Source organism: Dreissena polymorpha, chromosome 1 (genome assembly GCF_020536995.1).
Source record: "Dreissena polymorpha isolate Duluth1 chromosome 1, UMN_Dpol_1.0, whole genome shotgun sequence".
NCBI lineage: Eukaryota > Metazoa > Mollusca > Bivalvia > Myida > Dreissenidae > Dreissena > Dreissena polymorpha.
Window position 1 is genome coordinate 100,504,664 of NC_068355.1, and position 13,953 is coordinate 100,518,616.

The window sequence follows — 13,953 nt, forward strand, 5'->3', positions numbered from 1 at the left end:
CATTTTGAGTGGTGAAAGGTCAAGGTCAAAGGTCAAATATATGGCTTCAAAGCATGGCAATAGGGGGCATTGTGTTTCTGTCAAACACATCTCTTGTTTTTTGTTTTTTTTTAAGGGCAGGGGGGGGGCCTAGGGAGGGCAGGGCGGAGTTTCGGGAGGGCAGGGTGGGGCGCCCTTCAATTAAGGCTTAGCTGGAGCACTGATTTAGTTTTACGGATCATTTTAATTTTCTGCAACAATATCTATTCAAACAACACACAAACACTAACTCTGATCCTTATAAAAAGACGAATGCTTTGGTTATTGTAGGAAAACATGTACGAAATATCTTCGTCCCAATCGGCTCGGGGCGCTAATTTGTCTTTCCTGCATTTTATTAAATTTGTCTTCAATGTATAATTTTTCTTGCCTATTTTGTGTTATTGTAACATATTTTTATCAATATACCAACAACCGCGATCTATCGGCGTTGCAGTGTATTACAATTTAACACATATTAAAATGGTATAATCTCCCTTTAAGATATTTTCTTTTTTGATAATAATTCATATTTTTTTTAAATACTTTGGTACAATAGGCAGTCAAATATGAAACACTGGTGTGTATGAAACTTTTACCAGAGGAAAGACCAATATACATAAATACATGATTCACAATGTAAAACTGTATTTACTACGTGCAAGTTTAACATCATTATGTTATTTTATTATGGACTTAATTACAGGTTGCCTCTGTGAAAGAATATGGTCTATTTGTCAAAATTCCAGGGACAACAAGGCAGGGTAAGTTAAATCCATAAATGAATCTGGAATTTTTGTGAGCAGACTTATGTTTTTATTTTTCAATCATTAAGTTTAATAAGTTTAGATGTTAAACATACATGTAGTGTTGTTGAATCACTTGAATAAGACCTCAATGGTTTCTACATTGGGGTTTAAGGTTAAGGAGTCTTAAATTTTTCAAAGAATAAGGTGTATTTTTGTGTGGATTTAGCATGCATCTATAGACAAAGTACATAGGCAAAACAAACTGCTCAGAATTGAGTTTGGCATTATTAATCTTACTTTACTTGTCTTCCAACTTAATACATGTATGAAATGGCACACATATAACATGTATAATATATTGTCAGAACTCCAGATAAGGTTTTGTGAAATTCTTAACGTAACTACCAGATTTTCAAAAAGAATTCTTAAGTCTGAAATTTTAATCTTAACATTACTACTAAGATTAGCAAAATAATTCTTTCTTTTTTTAATGACCTAAAAATAGATGATCTTAATAATAAGATCTTTTCTATTATGTCTTTCTTAACATTCAACTTCGGCTCACTGTGCGTACAATATGTTAAAAGCGTGTTTTTTTGCAGGCTTTGCAGTTTTTATGTCCCCGGTAGGATGGCATATAGCCGTTGAACTGTCTGTCCGTCCGAAAACTAAAACATTGGCCATAACTTTTGCAATATTGAAGATAGCAACTTGATATTTGCCATGCATGTGTATCTCATGGAGTTGCAGATTTTGAGTGGTAAAAGGTCAAGGTCATCCTTTAAGGTCGAAGGCAAAAAAAACAAATCCAAGGGAAATAACAAGCTTTAAAGGGAGATAATTTCTATTTACCATTTGGCAGGTACATATCATTTTCAAAAGGGAAGTAATATTTTTTAAAGGAATATAATCAAAGAAAAATCAAAGCCGTGCAGTAGGGGGCATTGTGTTTCTGAAAAAATGCGCTTTGTTAACCAAACCCAATAACCATTCTATATAAGTACCGAAAAGATCTTTAATACGCAAAAATAACTCAATAAAATGGATACGAACCGATGTAAAAATAATATTCGTAACTTGATTTTGTAATTCTTAATGGTACGACCAGATTAAAAAATAAATAATTAACTGACTTGAAAATAATTCTTAATTACGAAAATACGACCCCTATCTGGAGCTCTTCTTGTGTTTATGAGCTGAACATTGTATTCATCATCCAACCTTACTTAATGGTTCTCATGTTTATATAAATAACCAGTAAATACTTATAGTGGCCCGTATACCCTGCACCATAGGATAGGGTATGGATTGTAACCATATTTAAGTCACAAAATTGAGATGATGACAAAAACTGGTGCATCAAATTGACAGCAAATTACAGTTTGGGGCTTCATCCTTTAAGCCTTTAGAAAAACTTGTCTTAATGCATATGGGTTCAGTGTCATTCCAGATTAGCCTTTGCAGTCCATACAGGCTAATCAGGGTGGCCAATTTTCGAAAAAAGTTAAAGAATCTTTCTAACTTAAAGTCCAGTCTAAGTGGAAAGTGTTGTCCCTTGATAAGCCTGTGCAGACTGCACCAGCTTATCTTGGACGACACTTAACGCTTATGTTTTTTCAGTATGATGCTCATTTCAAAGTAATATGTGTTGTAAAAGGTCTGGTGCACAAGTCGCAGATATCCCACAGCAAGGTGGATGATCCGTCAGAGATGTTCTCCAGAGGAGAATATGTCTACTGTAAAGTCATTTCATTGGATGTAAGTACTAAGTAAGTAGACTTTAGCCGCTGCCTTGGCTGGATTTGATTTTTTAAATAAGATTAGTAAGCTTTTAATGTTTAAATATGGATGTTTACTGATGGCAAAACTGGTATCTGCACATGAGTAGATGATATTTTAATACTGTCTGAATCTCAGTATTATTGTTTTAAATCTGCAGTCACAGCTTCATACTTGCCAAATAAAGGTTTTTGTCTAGATGTATCTTGTGAACACTCCAGAGGCCACATTTATTGTCTGATCTTCATGAAAGAGGATCATTTGTCCCATTGATACCTCGACTGAGTTCGAAACTGGGTCATGCTGGGTCAAAAACTAGGTCACTAGGTCAAAAAAAAGAAAAACCTTGTGAACACTGTAAAAGTCACATTTGATGCACAATCTTCATGTAACTTTGTCAAAATGTTTGTCTAAATGATATGTTGGTTGAGTTCAAAAATGGTTCCGGTCCGTTGAAAAACATGGCCGCCAGTGGGCGGGGCAGTTTTCCTTATTTGGCTATAGAGAAACCTTGTAAACACTCTAGAAGTCACAATTTTTGCTCAATAATCATGAAAGTTGGCCAAAACAGTGGTTTTATTGATATCTTGGACAAGTTTGAAAATGGTCCAGATCGGCGAAAAAACATGGCCGCCAGTGGGCGGGGCATTTTTCACTATGTATATAGTGAAAACATGTGAACACTCTAGAAGTCACATTTTTTGCCCAATTTTCATGAAATTTGGTCAGAACAGTTGTTTCCTTGATACGAGAGTTGAGTTCAAAAATGGTTCGGGTCAGTTGACTAACATGGCTGCTGGGGGGGGGGGGAGTTTTCTTCTATTTATATAGTAAAAAAAGCTTGTGAACACTCTAGAAGTCACATTTTTCGCCCAATCATCATGAAACTTGGTGAAAAGATTGGTTTTATATATATCTCCAGGGATCATATTTTTTTCGGTTTTGTCGGTCCTAGACCGATTGGGGTCATGAAAGACCGATTGAAAATCCCAAAGAGTCTGTCCGATTCTGTTTGCTAAAATTCTCATGTCATGAAATCAATTACGCAGTGCACATGCTAGGATACCCTAATTACATTCTTATCTCGATTAGGTGTGATAAACCATTCACTGCAGTCTCTTAACCGGTCAGGACCAGTCTATTGCACATCAGCCGACTAGTATCAGCGTATGACCCCAAACAAAGAAGATTCACGCGGTTGTGTATTAGTCAAGCGTGAATAACCCAGTGTCAATATCAATCGATAATTTCACTGGCTTATACCTAGCACACTAATCGGTCCGTAATGTGTGCTCGTCCACGATAAAATCGTTGACAGTTACTTCGGAGATTAAAACCTCGATGTTATCCTCGTGGAAATTGTGTATTTCATGCATGATACAGTCAGTAAACTTTCATATAAACAAAGAAGAAAATCGGATATTCTGCAATGATTGTGGGCAGACCTTATACACTGAAAGCACGCGCTGTAACTAAACAAAACATGCCGATACATTTTCCACCAGCGTAATAATCCGGCAATAAAATGAATGAAAGTTGCGGTTTTGATTGACAGAACAGCCGAAAGTTATTTTTATGGGCGGAACTTCACATAAAATAGTACACAAGAAAAATATAATACATTGTATAAATCTTTAGTAAAAATCGTGTTAGAATCAAAATAATTCGTGTACTTTATTGTTTGTTGTTGAATTACCCACAACCGGAAGTAAAGATGCGTGGTTTTTAATCACTCGTGCTTCGCACTCGTGATTTAATCCCTACACATCTTAACTATCAGCCGTGGTTTATTCGACAACAAACTATAACGTACACGAATTTTTTTTTTACTATTTGGTTTTATTATTGCCAGTAGCCAACCTACGCACAGACATTTGTTAGATTCAATGCATGTGTGTAAGCTATTATCGAGTCGACAATGATTTAAAACATCGGTATAGACTTACACAGATTAATAATATTGACAACGATGAAAAGTCAGATAGAACAGTTACCGAAACAACAATGAAATAGCTAATGATAAAACCAATTGAGAAAACTTGTATGTTCCGTTTTAAAAAATGCTTAAGGAAATTCAACTTGTACATTATTATACCCTCTTCATGAATGGCAAAATCAATGGTATATATTTTAATGTAATTTGTCATAATTTCGTAAAAAAAAATTCGGACACTTTTTCCCCATTTAAATCCAGACCGATGGATGTTGCTGGAAAATATGATCCCTGTATATCTCAGATGAGTTTGGTCCTCAAATGGTCCCGGTAGGTAAAAAAACATGGCCATCAGGGGGGTGGGGCAGTTTTCTTTATGTGACTATAGAGAGAGAAACCTTGTGATCGAACACTATAGAAGTCACATATTTTGCCTAATCATCGTGAAACTTAGTCAATACATTGGTTTTATTGATTTCTTGGACAAGTTGGAAAATGGCTCAGATCGGTGATCGGTGAAACACACTTTTTAGCTCACCTGATTGCTTAGGATTGGTCTTTGTCCGCTGTCCGTCCGTCCACATTTGGTTTGTAAACACTCTAGCATTCACATTTCTCAAGCATTCTTTATCAAATTTGCTGAAAGATCTCAGTCAGGTTTGATGATGAGCAAAATCACATAATGAATGCCATAATTATTGCCCTTGGATTGTCCTAATTTTCATTATATTATACAAAATCCTTGTAAACACTCTAGAGGTCACAATTTTGTTTCAGATGTTATTAATCTTGGTCATACTATTTTTTTTGTAAGCAAAGTTTGATGTTTGGTAAGGGGGGTCAACTCAAAATATAGGTCACCATTTTAAATCTTACAAAAAACAACAACACTCCATACGCCAGAGTTTTGGTTTCAATAATGATGAAACTTGACCAGGATGTTTGTCTGGTCAATATCTAGGTCAAGTTTGGCATTAGGTTAACATTGAATGAACCGACTCCTCTCAGGTGAGCGAACTAGGGCCATCTTGGCCCTCTTGTTTTGTATGTCTACAGTTGTTTATAGTGAAACATTGTGAATACTTTTAGTCACATTTGTAGTTCAATCTGAATGACACTTGCTGAGTGCAAATGTTGTTATCATATCTTAATTTAGTTTACTCAATTAGTTTTAATGATATCATCTTCAAACATGGTGACAATCTTTATGAGCATAATATTTTTTGCTCATGGTGAAATTTTGTGATCACCTTTTGTCAATTGACATGACGCCTTATCAGTGATCGCTCCGCCCACTTAATCACGTGGCTCAGCGGGAAGAAAACCTAGACAAGCTAACACCAAAATGGCTTCTTTGCCTATAGACTGCATATAGATTTACGCGATATTCCGGATGATTTTATGGACTTGTTTAACACCATATTACACTTGTAAAGGGGTTGATGCCATTTAGTTATTCTGCAAATGCAAAAAATATACGATTAAAGAGAACATCAGCTATTTATAACGGGTAAATCGGTACATTAAACACGCTCTCAAACGCTTGCGGGCTTACCGAAATCGAACCCGTTATTACGTGTAATGGTGGTATTTGCAATACATTAGCACTTCACCCGTATTTACCCGTGTTATTAACAAAATTATTACTGAAACATTCCCCCCTACCCGTGTATTTGACACGAAATAGCGCTTTATAACTGGGAATTCGGTGAAGTTTTACGCGCTTTCATACGCCGGGTGGGTACCTCAATCCCACATGTTATTGCGTATAAAAGTGATATTAGTCATATTAAACATTGCTTATGGGACATTTATTAACCACTAAAATTTAAAGCGCAAAAACAACACTGTAAGTTTGGACATTGTCTGATATAAAATTAGCGTTGTACGAAATGGAATACGGTCAGGCTATTATAAATTAATAAGGCTACCAATATCAGACGCTCGCGCAGGTACCGACTTCCCCGAAGTTACCGCATTTATTGGTTAACTAATATCAGTAATAATAACTCTTTTACAATAGCATTTATCGATACGTCTTTATTAAAATAATAACAAAATGGTTTTCACTTGTTTCTGACACACACAGAAACGCGTTTTTTAACGAGGATTTCGTAAAGTTACACGAATTGGGTACCAAAATTCTCAATTATTTTACATGCACACATGACATAATACATACTTAATAATGCTTAGTTATTGCTTATATGACATTTTAAGTTTGTGAAATAAATTAATGTTCTATAAAGGGGATCTCGGTAATTCTTTAAGCTTCCACTCGCTCTTGTCAATCTTTTTTCGGCTTTGGAAATGAAATAAATTCAATGTCACCAACTAATCTGTCAGGATATTGATTGTCCGAGTTACATAATCCCCATTAACACCGTTTAACCATTTTTAATCGTTTTTTTAAGAGGAAAACAAAAGGAACTCGTTGGAATAAAAGTGAACCTAAACATGTAGCTTGTCTAGAAAATGGCGGACAGGTCGTTGCTAACGAGTGCGCCCGATTAATCGATCGCTGATTGGTGTTTCAATTCTAGTGGGCGGAGCGATCATAGATAAGGCGTCATGTCAATTGTCTGTCTTCCGTTATGCGTCATGAATATTTGCCTTGTTAACACTGTAGCGGCCACATTTATTGTCGGATCTTCATGAAACTTTTTCAGAAGATTTGTCCCAATGATATCTTGGACTAGTTCAAAAATGGTTCACGTCTGTTGAAAAACATGGCCGCCAGGGGGCCATTTGTTGTTAATTCTTCTTGAAACTTGGTTAGAACATTAAATTTTGTTCCATTGATATCTTGGGCTGCAAAAAACAGGTCTTTTATTTTTATCTCAGGTGAGCGACTTTGGGCCTTTCAGGCCCTCTTGTTTAGATATTTTATGTGTTTAGAATTGTTACTTTTAATTTAGACATTTTTTTCTGTACCTATATAAAACTTTTTTAACCAGTATACATATGTTTTTTATGAACCATTTTGGAAAAGTCAGCAAAATTGTTACCAATAGACCATTGCAAAGTACCAATTTGGAAATAAATTATCATGGCTCATAGCATAATTAAAGTTAATTGTATTTCTCAACTCAGGTAGCCATGTAATAACTTTATGTTCTTCAGATATACCATTTTAGCAAAAGGTTTGATAAACATACCAGTGAACACCAGTTTGTATTTTCTGTAAACTCAAATGTGATAATGTTTACTTATATCTCTGTTAGGAGGATGGTGAGAAAATAGGCCTAGCCATGAAGATGGTAAACCAAACTACAGGAATAGATCAGGATCCCAATAATGTGGAGCTCAGGTAATATGTAGTAAAAATTAACTATGCTTTAAGGTAACACTTATGTAGACAGTTTTTGTCCTTGCCCAGGATCCCCAAAAATGAAGTGTCCAAGTTGAAGTTGATAACTATAGTGGTTCAATTCGTTGAAGTTATTATCCCCTGCCATAGGCGGAGGGATATTGTTTTGGCCTTGTCTGTCCATCCGTCCGTCCGTCTTTCCGGCCAGCCGGCACTTTTGTGTCCGGAGCCATATCTTGGAAGTGCTTTGGCGGATTTCATTGAAACTTGTTATGAGTATATATATGGATCAGAGGATGATGCATCCCAAATGGCATTGTACACCATCTGTAAATAACGGAGTTATGGCCCTTTGTAACTTGAAAAATTGCTTTTTTGAGTGTCAAATTTAACACTTTTGTGTCCAGAAGCATATTTGCGAGGGATATCAATTCAACGAATTTGCTTGTTAACTATAGCGGTTCAATTCATCGAAGTTATTCACTATAGTGGTTCAATTCATTGAAGTTATTAACTATAGTGGTGCAATTCATTGAAGTTATTAACTAGAGTTGTTCAATTCATTGAAGTTATTAATTATACTTGTTCAATTCATTAAAGTAATAAACTGAAGTGGTCCCATTCATTGAAGTTATTAACTATAGCTGTGCAATTCATTTAAGTTATTATCAACAGTCGTTCAATTTACTGCAGTTATTAACTATAGAGGTACACTTCATTGAAGTTATTAACTATAGTGGTTCAATTCATTGAAGTTATTTTCTATAGTGGTTCAAGTATTTGAAGTTATTACCTATAGTGGTTCAATTCATTGAAGTTATTTACTATGGTGGTTCAACTCATTGAAGTTATAAACTGTAGTGGTGCAATTCATTGAAGTTATTAACTAGAGTAATTCAATTCATTGAACTTATTAATAATAGTGGTTCAACTCATTGAAGTAATAAACTAGAGTGGTGCAATTTATTGAAGTTATTAACTATAGTGGTTCAATTCATTAAAGTAATTAACTTAAGTGGTCCGATTCATTAAGTTATTAACTATAGCTGTGCAATTCATTAAAGATATTATCTACAGTGTTTCAATTTATTGCGGTTATTAACTATAGAGGTACAATTCATTGAAGTTATTAACTATAGTGGTTCTATTCATTTAGATTATTAACTATAGTGGTTCAATTCATTGAAGTTATTACCTATAGTGGTTCAACTCATTGAAGTTATTAATTATAGTGGTTCAATTCATCAAAGTTATTAACTGAAGTGGTTCAATTCATGGAATTTATTAGCTATGATGGTTCAATTCATTGAAGAAATTAATTTTAGTGGTAATTGAGCATGGCCCCCTTAGACCTTTAGAGCCCAGATACTGTGAATAAGTCATGGACATGTACTAAAACAATCGCTGTAAAACTGTTACATTTTATATTTATTTACTTGGATACCAAGAATCTAGACCTCTTGGTCTCTGTATTAGTTATTAACAAGGGCATCAACAATCTAGACCTCTGGTTCTCTGAAGTAGGTATTGACCAGGATACATGTACCACAATCTAGATCCCTGGTTCTCTGTAGTAGGTATTGACAGGAAACTAACAATATAGATCACTGGTTCTCTGTGGTAGTTATTGGCAGGTATATCAACAATCTGGACCTCTGATTCTCTGTAGTAGTTATTGACAAGGGCATCAACAATATAGATCTCTATCTTTAGTAGTTATTGGCAAGTATGTCAACAGCACAGATCCATGTAGAAGGTATTTATTGACCAGGATATCATCAATCTGGACCGCTGGTTCTCTGTAGTTGTTATTGACCAGGACAACAACAGTCTGGACCTCTGGTCCTCTGTTGTAATTATTGACCAGGATACAAAGAATGCAGACCTCTTGTCATCTGTAGTAGTTATTGACAAGGATGTCAACTATGTAGACCCCTTGTATTCTGTAGTAGTTATTGACAAGGATATCAACAATGTAGACCTCATGTCCTTTGTAGTAATTATTGACCAGGATGTCAATAATCTAGACCTCTGGTTCTTTCTAGTAGTTATTTACGAGGATGTTAACAAGGTAGACCTCTGGTTATACCCCCATTACCATTGGTAAATGGGGCTATATAGGAGTCACTTTGTCGGTCGGTCTGTTCCGAAATTTCTTCACCAAACTTGGTCAGAAGTTGTATCTAGATGATGTCTGGGTCAAGTTTAAATATGGGTCATGCCAAGTCAAAAACTAGGTCACGGGTTCACTTAGTGTGTTTTAAACTGAAAGTTTGTCCGGACCATAACTATGTCATTTATCGTTAGATTTTAAAATGACTTGGTTCACCATCATGGGATGGTGTGTTGTGTGAAAAAAGTACGTCGATATCTCATAGGTCAAGGTCACACTTGGAGTTCAAAGGTCAGATGCTTGTCCGGGCCATAACTTTGTCATTTATTGTGAGATTTTTAAATTATTTGGCAAATTTGTTCACCATCATTGGACTGTGTGTCGCGCGAAAGAATTACGTCGATATCTCCAAGGTCAAGGTCACACTTTGAGTTCAGCGATCATAAATGAGCTTGTCCAGGCCATAACTATGTCATTCATTGTAAGATTTTAAAGTCATATATGGCACATTTGTTCACCATCATTGGACGGTGTGTTGCGCGAAAGAATTACGTCGATATCTCCAAGGTCATGGTTACACTTAAAGTTCAAAGGATCAAAAATGGCCATAGATGAGCTTGGCCGGGCCATAACTATGTTGTTCATTGTGAGAATTTAAAATTATTTAGCACATTTGTTCACCATCATGGGACGGTGTGTCGCACGAAAGAATTACGTCGATATCTCCAAGGTCAAGGTCACACTTTGAGTTCAAAGGTCAAAAATGGCCATAAATGAGCTTTTCCAGGCCATTACTATTTTTTTCATGGTGAGATTTTAAAATCATTTGGCATATTTGTTCACCATCTTTGGAAGGTGTGTCGCGCGAAAGAATTAGGTCGATATCTCCAAGGTCAAGGTCACACTTTGAGTTCAAAGGTCAAAAATGGCCTTAATGAGCTTGTCCGTGCCATAACTATGTCGTTTATTGTGAGATTTTAAAATCATTTGGCTCTTTTGTTCACCATCATTGGATGGTTTGTCGCACAAAAGAATTACATCATTATCTCCAAGGTCAAGGTCACACTTTTAGTTCAAAGGTAAAAAATGGCAATAAATGATCTTGTCTGGGCCATAAATATGTCATTAATTGTGAGATTTTTAAATGACCCTGTACATTAATTGTGTTCACAGTCATTGGATGGCGTGTCATGTGAAAGAATTCAAGAGTTCAAAGGTCAAAATGGCTATAAATGATAATGGCATAATAATTCTTTTAAAATTCCTATAAATTAGATTCTCTTGTTTTGTGAAGACAGCATGCAAAATAGTCAGTGTCAATGCGGCACGTTGGGGTATAGGTCACATCTTTGACAAAACTCTAGTTCTCTGTAGTAGTTATTGTCAAGGACTTCAATAATTTAGACCTCTTGTTCTCTGTAGTAGTTATTTACAATGTCATAAACAATCTAGACCTCTTGTCCTCTACTGTAGTCATCAACCTGGATATCAACAATCTAGACTCTGGTTCACTGTAGTAGTTATTCACTAGGATATCAACAATGTAGACCTTAATTTTCCGTAGTAAAAATTGACTAGGATACCATAAATGTAGACCTCTTGTCTTCTGTTGTCCTTATTGACTAGGATACCATAAATATAGACCTCTTGTCTTCTGTTGTAGTTATTGATTAGGATACCATAAATGTAGACCTCTTGTCTTCTGTTGTAGTTATTGACTAGGATACCAAGAATGTAGACCTTCTCTTCTATTTAGTAGTTATTGACTAGGATACAAAGAATGTAGACCTTATATTCTATTAAGTAGTTATTGACTAGGATACCAAGATTATAGACCTTTGGTTTTCTGTATCAGTTATTGACTTGGAAACCAATACTGAAGACTTCTTCTCTGTAGTAGTTATTGACAAAATTACCAAGACTTTAGTCCTCTTGTCTTCTGTTGTAGTTATTAACTAGGATACCAAGAATGTCGACCTCTTTTTCTCTGTAGTAGTTATTGACTGGGATACCAAAAATGTAAAGCACTTGTTCTCTGTAGTAGTAATTGACTAGGAGACAAAGAATGTAGACCTCTTGTTCTCCGTAGGAGTTATTGACTAGGATACCAAAAATGTATACCTGGTTCTTTGTAGTAGTTATTGGCCAGGATATCAACAAGGTAGAACTTTGGTTCTCTGTAGTAATTATTGTCAATGATATCACCAATGTAGACCTTGTTTTGTCTGTAGTAGTTATTGACAAGAATATCAACAATCTAGACCTCTGGTCCACTGTAGTAGTTATTGATAAGGACATAAACAATCTGGACCTCTGGTTTATTATTGACCAGGATACCAACAATCTAGATTTCGTTTTATCTGTAGTAGTTATAGGCAGGGATATAAATGATGTAGACCTCTGGTTTTCTGTAGTAATTATTGACCAGGATATCAACAGTCTAGACCTCTGGTTCTCTTTAGAAGTTATTGACAAGGATATCAACAATATAGACCTCTAGTTTTCTTTTGTTGTTATTGACAAGGATATCAACAATATAGACTTCTAGTTTTCTGTAGTTGTTATTGACAAGGATATCAACAATATAGACTTCTAGTTTTCTGTTGTTGTTATTGACAAGGATATCAACAATATAGACTTCTAGTTTTCTGTTGTTGTTATTGACAAGGATGTCAACAATATAGACCTCTAGTTTTCTGTTGTGTTTATTGACAAGGATATCAACAATATAGACTTCTAGTTTTCTGTAGTTGTTATTGACAAGGATATCAACAATATAGACTTCTAGTTTTCTGTTGTTGTTATTGACAAGGATATCAACAATATAGAGCTCTATTTTTCTGTTGTTGTTATTGACAAGGATATCAACAATATATACTTCTAGTTTTCTGTTGTTGTTATTGACAAGGATATCATCAATATAGAGCTCTAGTTTTCTGTTGGTGTTATTGACAAGGATATCAACAATATAGACTTCTAGTTTTCTGTAGTTGTTATTGACAAGGATAACAACAATATAGAGCTCTAGTTTTCTGTAGTTGTTATTGACAAGGATATCAACAATATAGAGCTCTAGTTTTCTGTTGTTGTTATTGACAAGAATATCAACAATGTATACTTCTAGTTTTCTATAGTTGTTATTGACAAGGATATCAACAATGTATACTTCTAGTTTTCTATAGTTGTTATTGACAAGGATATCAACAATGTATACTTCTAGTTTTCTATAGTTGTTATTAACAAGGATATCAACAGTGTATACCTCTTGTCATCTGTAGTAATTATTGTCCAGGATATCAACAATATAGACCTCTGGTTCTCTGTAGTAGTTATTGACCTAAATACCAACAATATAGATCCCCGGTTCTCTGTAGTGGTTATTGACAAGGAAATCAACAATCTATTTCTCTGGTTCTCTGTAGTAGTTATTGACCAGGATATCAACAATATAGACCTCTATCTGTAGTAGTTATTGACCAGGATATCAACAATATAGACCTCTATCTGTAGTAGTTATTGACCAGGATATCAACAATATAGACCTCTGTTTTTCTTTTTTTCTATATTCATTCTAGTTTATATGCAATTTATCCACCCTCTGTATTTATGTTTCAAGTGGTCTTGCATGTTTTTTTTCTAAATTTTATAAATGTGCATGAAAATTATTATAATTCTCTTCTGTGAAAATATTCTTTTTTGTACAGCCTAGATGAAAAGAAGCGCCGACAGTTTGGTAACAGGCCAGAAAGACAGAAGATTGTCCTAGAGGCAGTTTTAGATACAACCTGCAAGAAATGTGGAGGAAAGGGTGAGCAAATTGGAATTCTGGTATCCTTGTATCATAAACATGCTTGTTGAATGAAGTTTAAACATATCAAACAACATAAAAAAATATATGTACAATATTTGCATTGAATTTAAAATTTTACATGTCTGTTAAGAAAGTTAATATGCAACTGAATGCAAGAAGAGAGATTATATTGTGGGAATTAATTGAAGATGTATTTTGCATAACCTTTTTCCAGAGAATCAACTCTAAATGCAATCACTT

At 35.0% G+C, this 13,953-nt stretch overlaps 1 protein-coding gene across 1 annotated transcript in view; it reads left to right on the forward strand.

The window, feature by feature from the left end:
* Positions 1–13,953, forward strand: part of LOC127842664 (zinc finger CCHC domain-containing protein 17-like) — a 34,995-nt gene that overhangs the window by 11,954 nt on the left and 9,088 nt on the right. Inside the window, exons 2-5 of the mRNA XM_052372293.1 lie at positions 725–782; positions 2,425–2,525; positions 7,704–7,789; positions 13,607–13,710. Of these exons, the coding sequence (XP_052228253.1) occupies positions 725–782; positions 2,425–2,525; positions 7,704–7,789; positions 13,607–13,710 (349 nt within the window). The remainder of the gene's footprint in view (positions 1–724; positions 783–2,424; positions 2,526–7,703; positions 7,790–13,606; positions 13,711–13,953) is intronic.